General features: G+C 40.1%; 1 protein-coding gene across 4 annotated transcripts in view; it reads left to right on the top strand.

Annotated features, from left to right (window-relative positions):
• Nucleotides 1-14,060, top strand: part of Large1 (LARGE xylosyl- and glucuronyltransferase 1) — a 539,124-nt gene extending 525,064 nt beyond the window's left edge. For 2 of the 4 annotated variants that reach the window (NM_010687.2, NM_001317391.1), the window contains 3 exons: nucleotides 4,819-4,965; nucleotides 10,387-10,582; nucleotides 12,637-14,060. In NM_010687.2, the coding sequence (NP_034817.1) occupies nucleotides 4,819-4,965; nucleotides 10,387-10,582; nucleotides 12,637-12,834 (541 nt within the window). In that variant the 3' untranslated portion in view covers nucleotides 12,835-14,060. Of the gene's footprint in view, nucleotides 1-4,818; nucleotides 4,966-10,328; nucleotides 10,583-12,636 lie in introns of all 4 variants that reach the window. The other 2 variants (XR_003947238.1, XM_030243312.1) reach the window with 2 other exon arrangements.
• The last annotated feature ends 9,949 nt before the right edge of the window (nucleotides 14,061-24,009 follow it).

The following is a 24,009-nucleotide window of genomic DNA, read 5'->3' as shown; positions in this document are numbered from 1 at the left end:
CTTGAGGGCCTGAGTTTTATTCAAGAATCAACATGAAAATGCTGAATGTAGTAATGCATGCTTAAAATGGCAGCACTCTGGATGCAGAAGCGAGTGGGTTACTGGAGCTTGTTGGCTTAACCTACTTGGCAAGCTCCAATTCCCAGTAAGAGACAATGTTTTCAAAAACAAGGTGGAAGATGGAATGACATTCTGAGGCTGACCCTGTACTACACAAGTTGCACCAACACATATGTAGTGACACATACATATGGATAACTGTGATTGTAACAGTAACTGTGGCTTATATAGAGAACCCAATTTTTATATATATTCTATATGGATAAATGCCCTGATCCCTTCATAGTTTAGCCCTCCCCACCTCCTACTCTATTTTTATAGAATTTATATCTTTAAATAACTACTCACATATTCAGTCTTACCCCCAATTTAGAGATCTTTGTCCTCAAACTTTTAGTATATTGAGCCATGTAAATACAATTCAGACAGTCTGGCTGGCTGGCTGTATTTCTCTGTAGCTCGAGTGTGCTGGATGCATGCATAGTGACTACTGAATGAGAAGCAGTCTCCCATTAACATTTTTCCCATGCCCCAGAGTCCTTGGGACTCAAGAATATTTTTTAGACATAGACTCTTATTCATTCATTCATTCATCATTAAGTGATGTTGCTTCATATGGCTATTTAAGTTGCTTCTTTCAGAAGTGTCTGCTATTCCCTCAAGCCTTCCAAACTGCTTTCTTTGTTGTAGTGATAGACACAGAAGGTCCATGATTGCATCATGATCCTAAAGTCAGTCAGTGTTGTGACTAGAAAGCCTGATGAAATACTAAGATAATAGCCAAAAGAAAGGACAATATCTCAGGCCACAGGGTAATGACAGCATTGTAGATGATATCCACTTACACTACGTGCCTGCCTCTTGCCAGGTTCACTAATGACATGATAATGCCTCACCCATCCCATCTCCGGGAAGCAGACATTATTGTCACTATTCTGGGCAGGTGGCATGTGAGGTAGCAAGAAGCTTATTTACTTGGCCAGGACAAAACTCAAAGTAGCATTTCCAGGTTTTGATGGTTGTTTATGGGACGGATCCCCAGGTGGGGCTGTCTCTGGATGGTCATTCCTTCAGTCTCTTCTTCACACGTTGTCTTTGTACCTCCTTCCATGGGTATTTTGTTCCCTCTTCTAAGAAGGACTGAAGTATCTGCTTTGGTCTTTCTTCTTGAGTTTCATGTGTTTGGCAAATTGTATCTTGAGTATTCTGAGCTTCTCGGTTAATATCCACTTATCAGTGAGTGCATACCTTGTGTGTTCTTTTGTGATTGGGTTACGTCACTCAAGGTGATATCCTCCAGATCCTTCCATTTGTCTAAGAATTTCAAAAATTCGTTGTTTTTGATACTCTATTGTGTAAATGTACCACATTTTCCGTATCCATTCCTCTGTTGAAGAACATCTGTGTTCTTTCCAGCTTCTGGCTATTATAAATAAGGCTCCTATGAACATAGTGGAGCATGTGTCCTTATTACTTATTGGAGCATCTTCTGGGTATATGCCCAGGAGTGGTATTATTGGATCCTCCAGTAGTACTATGTCCAATTTTCTGAGGAACTAACTGCCAAACTGATTTCCAGAGTGGTTGTACCAGCTTGCAATCCCACCAGTAATGGAGGAGTGTTCCTCTTTCTCCACATCCTCACCAGCATTTGCTGTCACCTGAGTTTTTTATCTTAGCCATTCTGACTGTTGTGTGGCATAATCTCAGTATTGTTTTGATTTGCATTTCCCTGATGATTAATGATGTTGAACATTTTTTCAGGTGCCTCTCAGCCATTTGGTATTCCTCAATTGAGAATTCTATGTTTAGCACTATATCCCATTTTTTAATAGGGTTAGTTGGTTTTCTGGAGTCTAACTTCTGAAGTTCTATATATATATATATTGGATATTAGTCCCCTAACATGTTTGGGATTGGTAAAGATCTTTACCCAATCTGTTGGTTGCTATTTTGTCTTATTGACAGTGTCCTTTACCTTACAAAGCTATGCAATTTTATGAGGTCCCATTTGTTAATTCTTGATCTTGCAGTACAAGCCTGTTCTGTCCTGTGTTTTGTTCAGGAATTTTTCCCCTGTGCCCATATCTTCGAGGCTCTTCCCCACTATCTCCTCTATAAGTTTAAGTGTATCTGGTCTTATGTGTAGGTCCTTGATCCACTTGGACTTGAACTTTGTTCAAGATAAGAATGGATCAATTCGCATTCTTTACATGATAACCACCAGTTCAGCCAGCACCATTTGCTGAAAATACTGTCTTTTCCACTGGATGATTTTAGTTCCTTTGTCAAAGATCAAGTGACCATAGGTGTGTGGGTTCATTTCTGGATCTTCAGTTCTATTCCATTGTTCTACTGTTGCTGTATCAGTACCATGCAGTTTTTAATCACAATTGCTCTGTAGTACAGCTTGAAGTCACAGATGTGTTTCCACCAGAGGTTTTTATTGAGAATAGTTTTTGCTATCCTAGGTTTTTTGTTATTCCAGATGAATTTGCAAACTGCCCTTTCTAACTCTGTGAAGAATTGTGTTGGAATGTTGATGGGGATTACATTGAATCTGTAGATTGCTTTCTGCAAGATAGCCATTTTTACTATATAAATTCATAAATAGATTCATGAGCATTGGAGATCTTTCCATCTTCTGAGATCTTCTTCGGTTTCTTTCTTCAGAGACTTGAAGTTCTTATATACATCTTTCACTTCCTTAGAGTCACACCAAGGTATTTTATAATATTTGTGACTATTGTGAAGGGTGTGTTTTCCTAATTTCTTCCTCATCTTGTTTATTATCTTATGAGTAGAGAAAGGCCACTGATTTGTTTGAGTTAACTTTATATCCAGATACTTCACTGAAGTTCATATCATCTGCAAATAGTGATATTTTGATTTCTTCCTTTCCAATTTGTATGCCTTTGATCTCCTTTTGTTTTCTAATTGCTCTGACTATGTCTTCAAGTACTGTATTGAATAGGTATGGAGAGAGTGGGCAGTCTTGTCTAGTCCCTGATTTTAGTGGAATTGCTTCAAGTTTCTCTCCATTTAGTTTGATATTGGCTACTGGTTTGCTGTATATTGCTTTTATTATGTTTAGGTATGGGCCTTGAATTCCTGATCTTTCCAAGACTTTCATCATGAATGGGTGTTAGATTTTGTCAAATGCTTTTTCAGCATCTAATGAGATGATCATGTGGTCTTTTTTCTTTGAGTTTGTTCATATACACTACCTAGGTTTGCTAACTCCAGTGTTGTCTCCCTTTGTGATTTCTTTATTGATTTTATTTCAATTTTTAGATCCTGGATGATTTTGTTCAATTCCTTCACCTGTTTGGTTGTGTTTTCACGTAATTCTTTAAGGGATTTTTGTGTTTCCTTGTTAAGGGCTTCTACATTCTTACCCATGTTCTCCTGTATTTCTTTAATGTAGTTATTTATGTCCTCCTTAAAGTTCTGTATCATCATTATGAGATCTGACTTGGAATCAGAGTCTTCTTTTTCTGGTGTTTTGGGGTATCCAGGACTCCCTGTGATAGGACAACTGAGTTCTGACAATGCCAAGTAGCCTTGGTTTCTTTTGCTTATGTTCTTGTCCTTGCCTCTCTTTATTTGGGTATCTCTAGTGTTAGCTGATCTTCTTTTCTCTGACTGTGGCTTGTTCCTCCTGCAAGCCTCTGTGTCAGAACTCCTGGGAGACAAATTCTCTCTGGGGTGAATTTGGGTATGGATAACTGTGGCACAGGTGTAGCTTTGGGTGCAGACAGAAACCTGAAGGATACTGTCCCCAACTGTTCCTTAGTTCCCTTGTCCTGATAACTCTGGGGTGGTCCCCTTGGGCCAGGAATTTGAACAGGAGTGGTGGTATGCTAGCACTCCTGGGACAAGAGCTTCTTTCCAGAGACCAGTTCCTTCCTAGCAGTGTTTGGGTATGGAGCGCTCCAGCACAAGATCAGTTCTGGGGTGTAGACAGAAACCGGAAGGACCCTGTCTCAGGCTGCTTCTCAGTTCCTGTGTCCTGAGGTCTCCAGGCAGGTCTCTCAGAGCAGAAGTGGTGGTTTTACCTGTGCTTACAGGTGTGCCATCACTCCTGGGAGGCCAGCTCTCTCCAGGCACAGGACCAGCTCCAGGCACAGACTCAGTCTGTATTTCTTCAAAGCTTCATGCTATGTTGCCATCTTTGAGCCTCTCTCCCTTTTTAAGAGGAATTATCTGAGCTGCAAGCTGACAATCCAACACACAGGTGGTCAGAAACTAGGAGACAGGTCCTGAGGGACAGAAGACTGAGTAGGAGTCAATGAAGTTGTTTGATTCCAAGAAATCCATCAGACTCCTGACTTACCTGGCTAGGTGTTGGTTCTGCGTGGAAAGGGTTTCTACATACTGTGCAGGGCTATGTTCTAGGCCATTCCAGAGGTTGATGGGTCATGGTTGGTCTTTCCTCTCAGTGGCTTCATATCACTGGTCTTCTATGCCCTGTCTTATAGGACAGGTAGACATAAGTCTTTTTAGACTGCCCTGCTCTGTTCTTGGCTCTAATATTAGCACACTCTGTAGTTTTGCTGAAAGTAGACCCAACCTGTATGGACTAACCTGATAATACTGTTGGTCAGCCATTGTAACCTGTCAGTTCCTCTATTTGTTCCCTATGAGGGATTTAAATAGTTGCTTAGCCTCCCTGGGCTGACCATCAGCTATCCTCACAATGAAGGGACTTGAACTGACATCAAAGGCACTCTGTATCTCTATCTACTTCTCTTTCAGGAAATCTGTCATCCAGCTTGACCTTGCCAATACCAAGAAAGCAATGATTGTCCCAGCATTTGAAACGCTGCGCTACAGACTCTCTTTCCCCAAGTCAAAAGCAGAGCTGCTGTCAATGTTGGACATGGGGACCCTATTCACATTCAGGTGAGTGACCCCCACAGCAATTATCTGGGGTGCACAAAGGATCTCTCTCCCAGAACATCTAGATGTCAAAGCTGTTGGCAAAGAGGTCAGTTGGTTGTATTAACTTACAATAAAACCAAAGAAAGATACTCAGCCCTTTGACCTTGGGACGCTATCTATTCTCCTTTTCTGGCATGTTATTTTCTCTGCTTTATACATGGATGATAGGCACTATGTTCAGGTGGAAGGAGAGGCCTGCTGTGGCAAACAAACACTGTTTAGGGCCCTGTCATTATCCTTTGGCTCAGAATTCTGCCTTTGGTACATACATAGCAGTTTTCTCTGGAAGAAAAAAATGGTAGAATGAATATATATTTACAGTGAATTTATTAGACTATCTTTTGCAACACAATCCGATTGGTCCAACAGTGAAGAATCAAGAATTTGGTAGTTGGAAATCCAGGAGGCTGAGTACAATAACAATCTGATACCAAGGACCGGGTAGATTCTTGCTCTTCAGCATACATTGGATACCTGAAAACACTAGTTCTCATATCACAGAGGAGCTGTTGATGGCAGCAGCAACAGGAAAGATAAATTTGTCAGTAAATGTGAAAATGCAGTAAGCAAAATTTTTTTGTCTTCCAAGTCTGGCCACTGTGAGAAGTTGTCACTCACATTTAGAATAGGTGTTCCATATCAATTAAGGCAATCAAGACAATTCCCACAGGACATCCCATGGACCAACTTAATGTATACAATTCCTCATTGAGACATTCTTGTATCAATTTGACAATTAAAACCATGATGTATACATTAATTCTCTTACTGAGTGGGTTTTACTCTGAGATCCCTTGTAGGCTTCTTTTTCCTGTTGTGTGTGTGTAAATAGTCTAATCTCGAAACTCTTAGGGCATGGAACAGACATCTAAGGTCATCACCTGCAACTAAAGTCATCATCTAAAGTCTTTAATGGGACTCCATAGTTACACACAACTGATATAAGAGCCAACTGCCCAGTGATAGCTGCAACCAAAAAACTATTGGTTTTCTCATTCCCAGATCTCAGTGCCTCCAAGGGTATTCAGGGAGCTGTGCTGTCCAGAATGTCCCAGTACTCATCTGCACAGTATTAGTGAGCTCTAGACTCTAACATTGACTGTTTGAGTCAGGACTAGGGAAGTAGGAATCCTGCTAATCTCTTTGAGACGAAACAATATGTACAGAACCATTGCATCTGCCTGTTTCTGCTCACAGTTCATATTCCTCTATTCCATACAATGTAATAGTGACCCCTCCTCCCTCTGAGTAAAAAGAATGCAATTTTGTACAGCCTAAATTGGGCACAAGTATTTTAAGCATAACAGCTGGGTTGTACAGATACTACAAATCCTCTGAAAGGTATTTTTAAACTGTTTATGGGTAATGATATTCATTCCATGGCATCAAGTTCATGCATCTTTATATTTTATGGGGAGTTGAGAGTGTCTGGTGGAGCAAGGACTCAATCTTCAGCCTCCATCTTCCGTTTAGGACTCTGAAAAAGGAACCTAGAATAATTCCTCTCCCCAACCCAAAGCTTTCTACTTCCCATAAATTGCATGCTTTGTATGAACCAAGCATTGGGATGAACATAATCCTGACAACAACATAAAGTGAATTCCATTTTTTTTTCTGCAGTGGAAACACTAATGTGAGTAATGAAATAATCTGCTCAGTGACACATGGCTGATGAGTGGTAGAACCTGAGGAACCACCAAGCCTGTCTTCTTAACTGAAATAGCATTGGGCTGCTGACAAGCCCTTGATTTTCATATCAATTCTTGTTTGAAAACATAAAAAATCACAAATCAGTGCTGGAAATCGAGATTTGAAGCCAAACTTTCATCTGAGTCTCCCACAGTTACTATAGCTCAGTAGCCAAATACCTATCAAATGTCCAAGGTGTTCTTTCTGCTACCCCAGGTGATGTGAGAGCTCATTTCAAGGCCATATCTCTAGGCCTGCTGTATCCATGATTACTGCTCTGGCGAGCAGCTTGCAGACCACCATACCAAGTGCTAAGTTACAGACTTTCCCTCTGAGAAATTGCTTTTGTCACCTGCTCTCCAAAGAGACCTCCTCTTCACCACGTCTGGCATGAGAAGCTTCTGTACCTCTCTGCATCCTCCAGGAACATGGTGCTCAGAGTATGTATGGCCAAGTTGTCTGGGACCTTCTTGTCAATATAGTCTCAGCTCTCATCCCGAGCCATAAACCCTGCTGTTAAAACTAGTTCCTCACATTGCTCTGGCACATATCAAGTTTGAAGACACTGCTCAGAGCTTGAGGTTGCCTGGTATGGCTAGACCCTGTGACCCAGTGTCTGCTGGAACAACAGTAGACAGAAGGTTCCCCAGGCAGTCTTTAGGTTGTGGTGTGAGTGTGTGTATTGAATTCGTTGTTGTAACTTCACTCCACATCTTCTGCCCAGCTATTTGTCATGCTGTCAACAGGCCAGACTGAGTGAATAGAAACTGCCTCTCTAACCACATAAGCAGATATGGCCATGAGTGCTTTGTGAGAATTCACTTCATGTTAAAAATTGATATTATGCCAGGCAGTGGTCACACACACCTTTAATCCCAGCACTTGGGAGGCAGAGGCAGAGGCAGAGGCAGGTGGATTTCTGAGTTCGTACCCAGCCTGGTCTACAAAGTGAGTTCCAAGACAGCCAGGACTATACAGAAATACCCTGTCTCAAAAAACAAACAAACAAAAAAATGATATTATTACCTCTTGCTTTCCTAGGAGAAAGAAACAAGGCAGTTAACCTGTCCAACCTGCTAAACAAAAGGATGCAAATCCCAGCAGGCTGCTGTTAGTAGCCATTATTAGCTGTCTAGTAAGGAAACAATATTTGTGGGATGTCTCCTGCATGTTAGCCCTGTGCCAATGTTTATACCATTGTCTTGCTTAAGCTCCTGGGCAGCTTTTCATGGTAGGTATGACTTTCCCAGCTCACATAAGAGGCAACTATTAAGTACTTGATTGTTCAGGGTCTGCTGCTCATAAGTGGTAGAACTGAGATGTGAACCCGACCAATGGCTTGTCTTTGTTATGCTTGGAACCAAATACGAATTCCCAGTCATCTATGGTATGCCCATTTTGTCAAAAGTACCACATATCAAAGCTGCCTGTTCAGCAAATTCTCAAATAGAAAATCAATTGTTCCATGGCCTAATCTCTAGATTAGACCTATCACTGACACATCTTTAAGTAACCCCTACCCTTTCCGTTTAAATAATTGGCTTTGCTGGACACTACTTCATTGATGGTATTGAACTCAAATCCCTGCCTCTACCCAGCCTGCCTGTCCTACACAGCAACACACTGAGTCTGTTAGATTGAGTTTGTATGCTGGTCTGGCAGAAATTCAGTCTCTTTGATGAAATGAGAGTTTTAGGGAAGAGTTTTAGCCTTGCCACTGGAATGCTACCTGCCATGGGGCACTCACTTTCACAGCCTTGTTTGCTTTACAGAGATGCTCCCAGGCTACCTGGGAAACATTACTATTTGCAAACCCAGGATCAGGATAATCTTTAGAACTTAAAACAATATGCATCTGCAGCATTTAAAATCATCCTAACACATAGTAAATGCCTAATAAATACAATCTCATCAGAGAAACCCATTAGCTGTATTTCTCTCTCTGGCAGCTAAGCTAAGGTCCTTCCTTTTGTTTTATTCTGTCTACCCCTAGGTTACCATCTTTCCTAATCCCGTTCTGTTACCTTCAACTGTACATTCATTTCATTCTGTGCGTTCACCTTCCTCATTACTTGTAGTGACAGCATCCCACCCCACTCACTGCTCTCTTTCTCTTTCTGACACCTCACAAGTTTTATATTATTCATCCTCTCATTTTTCCAATGTATTTTCCTCACATCATAAAACTGAATACACCAGTAAGAACAGAGCACTAACATAGTGCTGAGGGAGGAGAATGCCATGGATCTTAAAGCTGCAAAGAAAGCATTGAGATGAGGTGGGAAAGAGGGATTTAAAAGGGAACATGGTACATTCAGGAACATAACGTGAGAACAGAGTCCTAATCTGCAAGTCTTTCTGCCTTGCCCCTTGTTCCTTCTACCCTTGTATACATGTTGAGTTGAGTAGCACACAAGCAGACCCTTGAGCCAGACTACCTAGGATTCATTACTATTTCCAACTGAGCATCAGGATCATTTTTAGAATTTAAAACAATATGCATATACAACATTTAAAATCATCCCAACTCAGAGTAAATGCCTAACAAGTACAACCTTCAAATCGTCGTGTCGTTCATTTCTCATTGCCAGATAACAGAGTAGCACCACCACAATACTGTAAAGCAGCAGTCTCACAACTTGACTGTCTCTGTCTGCTTGTATGCAATAACCAACTCTCTGTCCAGGCTACTGCTGTGTGGAAAGCAAATGTCCAAAGAAATTCATGTCTTCTCCAGTGCCACAAGACCCTCTTCCTGTTTGCTGGGTGCTGATAGGCTTTCTTTTCTTGATACCACAGGCTGAAGTGTTCATTTTCCTAGCTTTTGGATATGTACGCCATTGGTTCCTGGCTCCTACTTTTTACCCTGTCTCTATAAACAGCTCACGACATAATTCTTTACTTCCTTCCAGATACGAAAGATCATGACTTAGATCATACTCACCTTGGTAATCTCAATTTTCATTAACTTCAGAGGCACCTGCTTAGTAACTTTTATGTCTATAAAAAAATCCACCCTTGCCTCATAATATAATATAATCAGAGGGGTCTCCTACTCCTAAATTCTGCCCCATCATTGAGGGTTGATCAGGACTACCAGTGGGCCCTGATAGGAATGACCAGAGATAGATTTCTTGGAAATGATGGCAAGTGCTCAAAAGTTCATTGATCTTTCTATGGAGTCTTTTCATTAATGACAGATAACTGGGGACTGCATTAGTTTCCTGAGGCTGCTGTAACAAAATACTACAAAATAGGTGGCTTAACACACAGTTGCTTATTATTTAACAATTTTGCAAGTCAGAAATCCCAATTAAAGGTCCTAGTAGATCCATGGTTTTCTAAAGGCTCCAGGAAAGATGCCTTACTTGTTCCTGTCTGCCTTTGTTCTTGGTGATTGCCAGCAATCCTTGATATTGCTTGTTTCTTGATAGGTCCCTCATTCTAGCACTGTCTGAATCTGCACATGCTTTACTCATAAGTAACTTGAGTATAGTTATAAAGCTCCTGTTCCCTGCCAGGTCTCATTTACAAGCACTGAAAGTTTGAACTTGAATGAGGGTTTTGCAGGGACACAGTATATCTCACCAGGAAGACCATATCAACATGTACTTCTTCTTCCTCTTCATCACCAGGTTTGGGAAAATTCAGCTTGCATCCCTTCACTCAATGGCTTTTTTCTACATGTCCCAGGTATCACGTATGGACTAAAGGCCATGCACCCACAAACTTTGCCAAGTGGCGGACTGCCACCACACCTTACCAGGTTGAGTGGGAGGCTGATTTTGAGCCATATGTTGTTGTGAGACGAGACTGCCCTGAGTATGATCGGAGATTTGTGGGCTTTGGCTGGAACAAAGTGGCTCACATCATGGAATTGGATGCACAGGTGAGAACAAAACACTGGCCTGGTACTATGTGGGGGAGGAGAGATAGGCAGATATTAGAGCTGAAAAACTACCTTGGAGACAAGATTCCAAAGAACCTTCAGAGGAACAAGATGTGTTGAGGAACTAACACATGTGAATCTGTTTTCTGGGCTTTCAACCTCAAACATTTCCTCTTCCCTTGCATAGGAACTAGGTTTCTGGCCAGGGTTAAGCAAATGAGAGCTTCCTACCCCCACCATCTGGTGAAGAAAATAAGCACAGGATTACTGCTTATGACTGGACACCAACGTGTATGATTGCCTCACTGTAAGTGGCACAAAACATGCCACTAAAATGTTGCTAATTATTCTGCCCTTCAATTAAAACAACAGAGATTTTTAGACTATGTTCCATTTGAAAGCCTTTGTTCATTTACACAATACGTAGCAAACATCTGCTTCAGAAGACGTCTACAGAATTTTAATAGGTTAAGCTAGGTACTATACAGTTTTGAAAAGGACTAGATGGTAATTACATGGAGCTTTGTGAGACCTGAAAGTCGCTCTGCTCAGCTCTGCCACTGTTGTTCGTCCATAGGTGCTCTCTAAATAATGTTCATGGCTAGGCTTCACTACTGCTTCATTTATACAGCTGAAGCAAACCAGACAGGCTGTAGTTTGTCAACTCCATTTGCTATTCATGAGACACATGTTCCCTTGAAGCTGAGCCATCCCAGGTGACTGAGAATCTACCGACTTTGTGGAACAGTATCCATGTTGAGCAAAACAAAACATGATATCCATCTATTGGTACCCATGTCCTGACTGATAAACCTGCTTAGAGACCATGAATCCTAGCCTACCATTGCTGCTACCAGCAAGAACAGTGGTATTTCTGGGCCCAACAGTGTTGTGTGGTGACCATTCAAAAAAAGTTTATTTTTTTTCCCTGTCACAAAGGCCTAGCCTCTGTTTTAGACACATTCACAGAATTTTTGCAAGTGGACCATATACTTTCCTGTATTTGCCTATAGCACTCATCAGACATCTTCATTCCAGTGACTTAAGATAGTGAGGCACTCACAGAGCCACAGCTATAGAGCCTGGTGGATGAGTAGCCCACTCTGTTTCTGTGTAAAATGCCCAGACAGGTGGGCCCTAGAGTCTTGCATGTTCTTCTGATTTTTTTTTTAATGTTACCACTAGCTGCTGTCTTCTGCCTGATGCATCTGCCTCTCCTGTCCTTAGTTTGCCTTGCTGAGTTTATTCTTGTCTGCTCTGGGCTGAGAAAGTAGATGACATGAATCCAAATTGGAGTAAGGATATATATAGATAGATTGTGCATGTGCTGGGTTCTATCTTTGTTACATGTCCTAAACTTGTGTCCACTGTTCACTTATAAGAAGTCAAGGAAAATTTTATTATTCTTAACCTTTAATATAGCTAAACATTTAGTTTTTTATTTGGGTATTTTATTTACATAATTATTTATATGTCTATTTTTAAGAAAGGATCTTATACTAAGGCTTAGACTGATGAAACTTGCTATGTTTGACCTGGAATTCATGGCAGTCTTCTCATGCTGGCTTTCTAAGTGCTGCGTTATAGACATGAGTCACCACATTGAGCTTTAACATTTGCTTTTTTTTCCTTGCCTTTTGTTTTTCTTTTGTCCCCTCTTTTTATACTTTTTGTGAAGACTGTCACATAAACAGATGAAAGTTCACTGTCCAAGAGAAGATTGCATAGTAACGTTATTAGAGTTTGACTATGTGCTATATGGAGAGCCGCTGGAGTGGACATGTGTTCTGTTTTTCTTTTTCCCATAAAGTATGAGTTTTACCCTCATAATCATACTTCAGGATAGATTTTATCACTCTCACTTTGTATATGAGAAAACCAAACTTCAGATGACTCTGATATTTTATATAAGTTCATGGACAGGACCCTGAAGCGAGTTATTCTGGAGCTATTGTGGCCTTTCCTGGTGTTATTCTCCATTCCCTTGATTCAGAATCATACATGACCCAAAGCTCTTACAAGATCTCTCATTACTCTTGTCTTCCTCCTTCTAGGAGTATGAGTTCACCGTGTTGCCCAATGCCTACATGATCCACATGCCCCATGCCCCTAGTTTCGACATCACTAAGTTCCGTTCCAACAAGCAATACCGCATCTGTCTCAAAACCCTGAAGGAAGAGTTTCAACAAGACATGTCCCGACGATATGGCTTTGCTGCCTTGAAATATCTCACAGCTGAGAACAACAGCTAGCACTACTAGGGAGAGCCACCACTAGGGAGAGACGTGCCACAAGGGAAGAACCACTTCCTGCTGGGGCCCAGCCTTTGAAGACAAAAGCCAACACTGCTTTTCTTTGGTTTGTTTCCCTTTGTCTCTTTGGCCCCACAAAGCTGCTCTCTTCTGAAGTCTTGGACAGAGACCCAGCCCACCATGGGTGCTTCCAGGATGGGACATAGAAGAGTGGAAGCAAATGAAGAGTTTAACATCATCACAAAGCCACAGACCAAGTCAGGGCTTCTGGATATTCCCATTGCTTTTTAACAGTTATGGGTCAAACCTTAGCTGTTGAGAAAGTAAGAGCAATAAAGCTTCCTACGATGGAAATGTATCCTGCCACCTAGCTGGGTACCCATATGGACAGCAACCCAAGGACCCAAACAAACATCTGGAGACTCTCATATGGACATTACACATGAGGGACCTGAAGGAGGGATGAATTGGTTGTTTATTCTCAAAGTCACTCTTGTTTTGTTTTGAGTTGTTTGAATTTGGGGGATTTTGTTCATTTTGATCTAGAAATCTAAGTTTTTTAAAAAATCTAATCCTTAAAGCTCTGAAAGAAAAATCAACTCCCTCGATCAACACCCCTCAGCAGCAGTGGCCCTGCAAGTCAAGCACCCGTGGAGGATGTTCCTGGGTGAACAGCTTCCTTCATGATGAACACTGAGACCACCTGATTCCAAGTTTCCACTCTCTAGATCCAGTACTATGACAGGGACTACAGAAATATGAGTCCAAACACTATATGCAACTCACATTTTCTATGGACCATCACCAAGCCACAAGGAAAGGGCTTCATGGAACTACTTCAGCACTCACAGAAGGTATGATTCCCTTCTTGGGCCTATAGAAGAACTTGAACAGTTCACAGAAGTCCAATTTGAACACTTGTATGACTACATTGAAGCCACTGGAAGAAATGGGTCAGGTATCTCTGTGTTCTTCCCTGCCTCACTGTTGAAAGTGAGGGAGCTGATGAACTTAGTTTCCCCTCAGGACCTGTCCAAGTGTTGGCACGAACCTCTTCATTGTGCATATGGAAGACACTGGACCCATTTTCTTTACTCTTCACTATTAATGTTGTGTTTACATTGATGAGAACAAGAGCTAATGGCATACCCTGTACTGGGCTGTTTGTATTGAGTTGACATGTGACCAGCGAAAGCTGCATTCAATAAATGAAGTACAGACTGTTTCTTCCTCTTCTCCCTCCCACCCTTGTAAGAAGCCACATGACACACTTGGTCTAGAAGGCAAAGTCAAATCTGTGCACAGCACCTCACACTTTCTGTTCTTATATCTCATCTTTCTCTTGTCTAAAATGTCACCTTTGTTTCCCTCCCAATTCAAGGAAAATTCAGATTTTCCATGGTGCATCTGTCTCACCACTGTAGCCAGATGTTTTACATTTTAAGTATGCAAACTATGATAAACAGTATCATTCAATTGAATAGCCTGTCTTTAAGGGATATCTTGTCCTGTAGAGTCCCATGATAGTCCAATCAATGAGACCACTACATGTGGTATGTTCAAGGGTGTTCCCCTAAATTAATACAAAATGAAGAAAATTGTAATTAGAATTAATTGTCACAGTGGTACAGACAAGTTTGTGTCTTTATTCATTACTTCTTTTGTTACTAGGACAACATCTGACAAAGGTGTTTATTTTGGTTCAGAGTTTGAGAATCTAGCCCATCTTGGAAGGAAAGGCATGGTAGCAGGAACTTGAAGCAACTGATCACATTGCACCTGTAGTCAGGAAGCAGAAAGAGATGAGGATCAGCACTCAGACTGATTTCTCCTTTTTTGTTCAATCAGGGACCCCATCCAATGGGATGATTCTGCGAGGGACTTTTCACTTGAGTTAGCCTAATGTAGATAATCTCTCAGATATGTTTAGAGGTTGATTATCCTAGTTAACTAGATGATTCTAGATAACTAGGTGATTATCCTAGTTAATTTTAGATCCTATCAAGTGGACAATATTAACTATCACATTGTATGTACATATATATCATATTATATATATAATATATAAAGAAAATATCTGCATGTATAGCATATATGCAGGATTTATCATTATCAAGGTAATACATGAACATAATCCATGAGTACCATTACGAAAAAAAATAACAAAAAGGTGTTCAAAATCATATTAAGTTGAGTTTCTTCAGTAATGGGTGCTGCAGCCACCTCTCAAAGGTTCACAAAATTTACTGTCCTTCTCTCTCCAGTCGCCATGTTCAGTGACTTTCCCTAAATGCCATGATTGGCTATTTAATATTTCCCTTTAGCACTGACTGCTCTTTTCCTCCTTCACACTCATGTATGTGTACACATACCCAGAGGCACACATAGATTCTGCTGCTTTCCCCGAGATTAGCTGTTGCTAGCAGCTGGATCTGAAGTAATCACTCCCAGCTATTTGAGTCAAGCTGAGCATTAGCTGGTTACACTGGCTCCTCAGTATTAAGCATCAAATTTTAATTCCCTAAAGCTTTTTTTAAACATTTATCCTGGCACATGAATCAGGCACAGATACCTTGTTTTCATTTGCATATTTATAGGACTATCCAATGACCATATAATTGGCTAGTCAAACAGGGTCAGTCTTGAGAATGAAATAAGATGCTAATTACTTTGCTATAATACCCATAAACTGGAAGATGATGAAACTGCATATACATAGAGTCGATTAAAACCAGAAGCTGACACTCCATACCAGCATGAGAAGCATTTTATTTTCTCAGATATGGCTATCTGACACTGTCACTTAGTCACATTTAAAACAAAAGTTAACTGATGCTCAAATTCAAACAATAAGTTGTCAGCTGGAGGAGGTTGATGTGTGTGGATCCAACAGAATGAATCCTCAGCAGGTACTTCAAGAGTCACCACTTGGTGCCAGTACAGGCCCACATGTGAGGAACAGGGCCATTTGAGACAAGGATGGTGATTCTTAAGAGCAAACTTTGGGACGGATTGTGCTAACATCATGCCAATACTATCTTGACTCGCACTTGAGAGGAAGAGCGGGTTCCCTCATTAGCTCCATCATGCTCAATGTCCAGAAGAACTGCTTTTTAAATAATGATCCACTTGGTGCACATTGAGTAGCTGGAGCAAAGCCAAGAAGTGGGTATTGCTGACTATCAGTGAAGAGATGGAGATGTTCAGATTAAATAACTTCCTACCAATCCCCTGAGTTCAGATATCACAGAGCCAGATTTTAAACTCAATTCTACTTATTTAACCCAGAACTACGTAACCTGCAATATTGTTATTGCTTCCCCCCAATAAGGAGCAGCTGAGTAAATAAGAATTGGGAGAGGAAAGGGTTTGAACCCACAGGGAAAATTATTAACCTTCCTCCTTCAATATATGTCCAGTAACAACCTAAGCAACAGATTACTTGTCCATTCTCCAAAGTTAGCTATGCCCATGGATTTCCTGAAGCTCAGGTCAGTCTGTAACCATATGCAAATGAGGGGAGGTCAATCTTAGGGGACAGAAATGGTCTCTTCAAATGATAAACTTTCATGTAAAAGAGTGGAGTTTTAAATTCCTCCTTTAGCCCCAGTCCCATCAAGCTGTTTCAAAGTGATATCTGTAAACATGTTGATCTCACTTATAGAGTGCATATTGGCCAAGAGTCTTAGAGCTCTCTCATGAAATACCAGATACCATGTTAATACTGTTTCTCTCAAAGTAAAGGCTGTGTTTGTTATTACTTGGCCTTTGGGAGGCTTGATGTTGGTAGAGAAAGATGATAAAAAAAAAATACCCTTGCAGATAGAGTCTCTGCACACTACTAATAAAGATGGTAAGAGCTATGTTATCGAGCCCAAACTTCAGTGGTAGTTGGCACTGCTAGATCTTGACAGCCATGCAGCCTTAGGATCCCTCTTATTTAGATGGTAGAGATATATTTCAGAAAATTTGTGTGTTCTTCCCAAGATCTTATAGATAATAATGAATGCTTTGGGATTAGAATAAAGTATGGCTGGCTTCAAAAACCAGTCCCTTTGCACTAATACATGCTGTGACCTTCCTGTGTGATGCTGCAGATACCCACTAGGTTTCCAGTCATCTATGCATGTCGTTCCTAGTGACATGATTTATTCTTGTTTTTTTTTTTTAATCCTAAAGATCAATTTTTCAGTTTACTGGAACTATCCTTTATATTTAAAAACAAACATACAAACAAAACCACCTCAGAATCATCCGGAGCCATCTCAGAGGTTCCAGACCCACAGGATCTGATGCTAGAAACACTATAGCCTTTGTTTTCATTCACTGAACAAAAAATTATTTTCAAAAAGTGACTTTTTTTAAAAGAATGGTATCTAGAAGGAGGTAGTGGGATTCTGATTGTGGATTTGGTCATTGATTTGTTCCAACATTTCAAATGGTCTCCAGGCACCATAACTTCTAAGACAGAAGAATGTCATCAGTCTGGTAAATAATTTCCCCTTAGGGTGCACCACTAATTTAGCTGCTTCACTACCAGAGAATGAAAGTAGCAATTGAAATGCATTATGGGTATGGATGTATTGGAGTCTAAGCATTTTCACAAGGCTGCTTAACTACACTGGATAGCTTGGGTAATGGTGAGTTTGGGACTGTGAAGCAAGGGAGAACAAATAAGCTAAAAGATAGACATGGTTTTAATCACAACTGCACCAAAAGCATAAGGCAGATATTATCTGTATTTTAAAGATAAAGAAACATATATTAAGAAAGGGTTAACTAGGGAGGGTATAGGGAACTTTCAGGATAGCATTTGAAATGTATATAAAGAAAATATCTAATAAAAATAAATAAAATATTAAATAAAAAAGGGCTAACTAAGATCCCTGAAAATCCTCTACATCGCCCAGGTTTGTTCTTCTAATTGTTCAGTTTCCTGGGGATTCAGATAAGCACTAAGTTATGAAATAACAGTAAGCAAAATAGGCCTAACCTCTGGGAATTGAGCCTATCCTTTACTCACACAGGTATTTCTTAAATCTTCCTGTATGTAGGAATCACATTAGGATCTCATCAACATGAAATTTACTCAGTAGACCCGAAGAGCTTGTGTTTCTAACAACCCCAAGTGGTGCTGCGACTGCTGTTATATGTGTTCTCTTCAGGTCTTTGACAATAAGCTTGTTTCCAAACATTTGTAGATCTCTGACATCAGTGTTGGAATCACCAGATACAATAGCAAATCTCCAGCAAGTCGTCTTAGTCACTGTTCCATTGCTGTAAAGAGACACCATGACTATAGCAATGAAGGCATTTAGTTGGGTCTACTTACAGTTTCAGAGTTTTAGTCTTGTCATTATGGTATGAAGCATAATGGCACACAGGCAGACATGGTGCTGGAGAAGTAGCTAAGAGTTCCACATCTGGATCCACAGGCAGCAGGAAGAAATAGACTCTGGGCCTGGCATGGGCTTCTGAAATCCCAAATTCCACCTCTTGTGACAATTTTCCTCCACTAAGGACACACCTCCTCATCTTTTCAAATAATGCCACTCCCTATGAGCCTATGAGAGGCATTTCTATTCAAACCACCATATTGTCTTTTTTTTTTTTTTAAGATAGGCTAGTAGGGCTAGCAACTGGGCTAGTTGGTAAGAATTCCAATATTCAAAACAAGTATGAATAATACATAATCCCTGCCACCACAGAGCCCCAGTGCCATGATGAAGACATGGTGGAGAGGTCAGTAAAAGCATCTGAGTAGTGTTGGGAAGCCTGAATTAGGTAGGATCTGGAGAAGATGCACTTAACTCAGCCTGGAGATCATGGAAGGCTTGCAAAACAGGTGCTACTTGTTTGGAAGAAAAAATTATTCTGATGATTGATAAAACAATATGAAACATTTTAGTTAAAACTGTTGCAATTGATATTAAGGTCATCTCACTAATGATGTGATAGGTCTCCATTCAAATATGCCGGGTACCTGGATATTTATATAGCCCAAGAAGGGCCAGGTCAGCTAAGTGGATATATCAAGGTGTTCTTGCTAAACCAACTTACAAGGACTTTTCCAAATTAATTTTATGTTCTTATTATATTACTTACCATCGGTGCATTTTGATACAAATGCACAAAGGAATATGAAAAATGGTTACATCCAAACAATTACCATAAGTATGACCACACAATGCATCATTATTATCAGAGAGGCAGTTCTTAGCATATATTCTCTGCCTTTTCCCTGAGTCCAGTATGTCATCATCATCAACTGTCACCAGCATGTTATACAGCAGTTTTTCCCAATGGGGCTCTTGCTGAAAACAGACCAAGAACTTTAATGCCAAAGGCAAAGAGTGAAGAACTTAATTGGATATAAAGTGGTAGGTTCACCTAGACTCATTTAGCTAGTTTCTCATTAAAACTGGACTCAAAAGGCTGAATAAAGTAGACTTAGTCATAGGGAAGACAAAGATACTGTTCCCCTGAAAAATGACTGAAGAACCTGACTGCAGAACCCCACAGTACAAGGACAACTACCTTGTTTTTCCTAACTATAAATTCCTTGTGAGTGCACTTGTAATTAGGCTTTTGTCCCATGGGTTCCAGGAATCTTCATCTTTATGTTTAGTTTACTTTAGAAATTTATTCCTTTGGTTTTGAATAAGACTACTGACTCCTTATCTAAGGGTTTATCCCCACATATACTAGCATTTGATGCTTGAAAATACAGATTCCATTCTATTTTTGATTAATAATTAAGATAAGAAGCACTTGAGTAGGGCTTTCTATGCTTGTCATAAGCAATTTTCATATGGTGACTTCAATAGTGAGTTCAAATAGTAATCTAATATAGGTTGATTAATAAACCTGTTTACAAAGGGGAAATTGAGGCTCAGAGAGAATAAATCATGTGATTAAGTTCTGAACATAATAGAGCTAGGACATGACCCAGAGAAGTCAGCTGCATAATTCACATTACATTCTTTTAAAATTATTTTATTTTATTTTATTTTATTTTACTGAATGGGTGTTTTGCTTGCATCTTTTTCTGTAACCTTATACATGCAGTACACACAGCAACTAGAATAGGGTATCAGATCCCCTGGAACTGGTTATAAACTTCGTTGTGGATATTGCTAATCATACTCAGGTCCTCTGGAAGAGCACCAAGTGCTCTTGACTGCTGAGCCGTCTCTCCGTCTCTTTGTTCACATTGTTTTTTTTTTTAACAATTTTTTATTAGATATTTTCTTCATTTACATTTCAAATGCTATCCATAAAGCCCCCTATACATTCCCCCCACCCTGATTCCCAGCCCATCCACTCCCACTTCCTGGCCGTGGCATTCCCATGTACTGAGGCATATCAAGTTTGCAAGACCAAGGAGCCTCTTCCCAATGATGGCCGACTAGGCCATCTTCTGATACATATGCAGCTAGAGACACGAGCACTGGGGGTAATGGTTAGTTCATATTGTTGTTCCACTTATAGGGTTGCAGACCCCTTCAACTCCTTGGGTACTTTCTCTGGCTCCTCCATTGGGGGCCCTGTGTTCTATTCAATAGCTGACTGTGAGAATCCACTTCTGTATTTGCCAGGAACTGGCATAGCCTCACAAGAGACCGCTATATCAGGGTCCTGTCAGCAAAATCTAGCTGGCATATGCAAAAGTGTCACAATTGGTGGCTGATTATGGGATGGATCCACGGGAGGGAGAGTCTCTGGATGGTCCATCCTTCCTCCTTAGCTCCAAACTTTGTCTCTGTAACGCCTTTCATGGGTATTTTGGGTGTTTTGTTCCCTATTCTAAGGAGGAATGAAGTATCCACACTTTGGTCTTCCTTGTTCTTGATTTTCATATGTTTTGCAAATTATGGATATTCTAAGTTTCTGGGCTAATATCCACTTATCAGTAAGCGCATATCATGTGAGTTCTTTTGTGATTGGGTTACCTCACTCACGATGAAATTCTCCAGTTATATATCCATTTGCCTAAGAATTTCATAAATTCATTGTTTTTAATAGCTGAGTAGTACTCCATTGTGTAAATGTACCACATTTTCTGTATCCATTCCTCTGTTGATGGACATCTGGGTTCTTTCCAGCTTCTGGCTATTATAAATAGGGCTGCTATGAACATAGTGGAGCATGTGTCCTTATTACCAGTTGGAACATCTTCTGGGTATATGCCCAGGAGAGGAATTACTGGATCTTCCAGAAGTACTATGTCCAATTTTCTGAGGAACCGCCAGACTGATTTCCAGAGTGGTTGTACAAGCTTGCAATCCCACCAGCAATGGAGGAGTGTTCCTCTTTCTCCACATCCTTGCCAGAATCTGTTGTCACCTGAATTTTTTATCTTAGCCATTCTGACTGGTGTGAGGTAGAAACTCGGGGTTATTTTGATTTGCATTTCCCTGATGATTAAGTATGTTGAACATTTTTTCAGGTGCTTCTCAGCCCTTCAGTATTCCTCAGTTGAGAATTCTTTGTTTAGCTCTGTACCCCATTTTTAATGGGGTTATTTGAATTTCTGGAGTCCAGCTTCTTAAGTTCTTTGTATATATTGGATATTAGTCTGCTATCAGATTTAGGATTGATAAAAATTCTTTCCCAATCTGTTGGTGGCCTTTTTGTCTTATTGACAGTGTCTTTTGCCTTACAGAAGCTTTTCAATTTTATGAGGTCCCAATTGTAGATTCTTGATCTTAAAGAACAAACTATTGCTGTTCTGTTTAGGAATTTTTCCCTTGTGCCTATGTCTTCGAGGCTTTCCCACACTTTCTGCTCTATAAGTTTCAGTGTCTCTGGTTTTATGTGGAGTTCTTTGATCCACTTAGACTTGATCTTTGTACAAGAAGATAAGAATGGATCAATTCTCCTTCTTCTACAATCCTCCTGCCAGTTGTGACAGCACCATTTGTTGAAAATGCTGTATTTTTCCACTGGATGATTTTAGCTCCCTTGTCAAAGATCAAGTGACCATAGGTGTATGGGTTCATTTCTGGGTCTTCAATTCTATTCCATTGATCAACCTGTCTGTCGCTGTACCAGTACCATGCAGTTTTTATCACACTTGCACTGTAGTATAACTTGAGGTCAGGCATGGTGATTCCACCAGAGATTCTTTTATTGTTGAGAATAGTTCCTGCTATCCTAGGTTTTTTTGTTATTCCAGATGAATTTGCGAATTGCCCTTTCTAACTCTGTGAAGAAAGAATTGAGTTGGGATTTTGATGGGGATTGCATTGAATCTGTATATTGCTTTTGGCAAGATAGCCATTTTGACTATATTAATCCTGCCAATCCATGAACATGGGAAATCTTTCCATCCTCTGAGATATTCTTCAATTTCTTTCTTCAGAGACTTGAAGTTCTTATCATACAGATCTTTCACTTGCTTAGTTAGAGTCACACCAAGGTATTTTATATTATTTGTGACTGTTGTGAAGGTTGTTGTTTCCCTAATTTCTTTCTCAGCCCATTTATCCTTTGTGAAGAGAAAGGCCACTGATTCGTTTGAGTTTATTTTATATCCAGCTACTGCACTGAAGATGTTTATCAGGTTTAGGAGTTCTCTGGTGGAATTTTTAGGGTCACTTATATATACTATCATATCATCTGCAAATAGTGATATTTTGACTTCTTCCTTTCCAATTTGTATCCCCTGATCTCCTTTTGTTGTCGAATTGCTCTGGCTAGGACTTCAAGTACTATATTGAATAGGTAGGGAGAAAGTGGGCAGCCTTCTCTAGTGCCTGATTTTAGTGGGATTGCTTCCAGCTTCTCTCCATTTATTTTGATGTTGGCTACTGATTTGCCGTAGATTGGTTTTGTTATGTTTAGGTATGGGCCTTGAATTCCTGATCTTTCCAAGACTTTTATCATGAATGGGTGTTGGATTTTGTCAAATGCTTTCTCAGCATCTAATGAGATGATCATGTGATTTTTGTCTTTGAGTTTGTTTATATAGTGGATTATGTGGATGTATTTCTGTATATTAAACCATCCAGGCACCCCTTGGCTGAAGCCTACTTGATCATGATGGATGATTGTTTTTATGTGTTCTTGGATTCAGTTTGTGAGAATTTTATTGAGTATTTTTGCATCAATATTCATAAGGGAAATTGGTCTGAAGTTCTCTTTCTTTGTTGGATCTTTGTGTGGTTTAGGTATCAGAGTAATGTGGCTTCATAGATTGAATTGGGTAGAGTACCTTCTGTTTCTATTTTCTGGAATAGTTTGAGGAGAATTGGAATTAGGCCTTTGATGATCTGATAGGACTCTGCACTAAACCCATCTGATCCTGGGCTTTTTTTGGTTGGGAGACTATATATGACTGCTTCTATTTCTTGAAGGGAAATGAGACTGTTAAGATCATTAGTCTGATCTTGATTCAAATTTGGTACCTGGTATCAGTCTAGGAAATTGTCCATTTCATCCAGGTTTTCCAGTTTTGATAAGTATAGCTTTTTGTAGTAGGATCTAATGATGTTTTGGATTTTCTCAGGTTCTGTTGTTAAGTCTCCTTTTTCATTTCTGATTTTTGTTTATTAGGATACTGTCCCTGTGCCCTCTAGTTAGTCTGGTTAGGGGTTTGCTCTCTTGTTGATTTTCTTAAAGAACCAGCTCCTGGTTTGGTTGATTCTTTGACTAGTTCTTTTTGTTTCCACTTGGTTGATTTCAGCCCTAAGTTTGATTATTTCCTCCTGTCACTCCTCTTGGGTGAATTTGCATCCTCTTATTCTAGACCATTTAGGTGTTCCATCAGGCTGTTAGTGTATGCTCTCTCTATTTTCTCTTTGGAGGCTCTCAGAGCTGAGTTTCCCTCGTAGGGCTGCTTTCATTGTGTCTCATAAGTTTTGTATGTTCTGGCTTCATTTTCATTAAACTCTAAAAAGTCTTTAATTTCTTTCTTTATTTCTTCCTTGACCAAGTTATCATTGAATAGAGTGTTGTTCATCTTCCATGTGAATGTTGGCTTTCTATTATTTATGTTGTTATTGAAGATCAGCCTTGGTCTGTGGTGACCTGATAGGATGCATGGGATTATTTCAATATTATTGTATTTGTTGAGGGCTGTTTTGTGACCAATTATATAGTAAGTTTTGGAGAAAGTACCATGAGATGCTGAGAAGGAATATCCTTTTGTCTTAGGATAAAATGTTCTGTAGA

Source organism: Mus musculus, chromosome 8 (genome assembly GCF_000001635.26).
Source record: "Mus musculus strain C57BL/6J chromosome 8, GRCm38.p6 C57BL/6J".
Taxonomy (NCBI): Eukaryota; Metazoa; Chordata; class Mammalia; order Rodentia; family Muridae; genus Mus; species Mus musculus.
The sequence above is the reverse complement of the archived record's forward strand: the minus strand, read 5'-3'. Positions and strand labels throughout refer to the sequence as shown.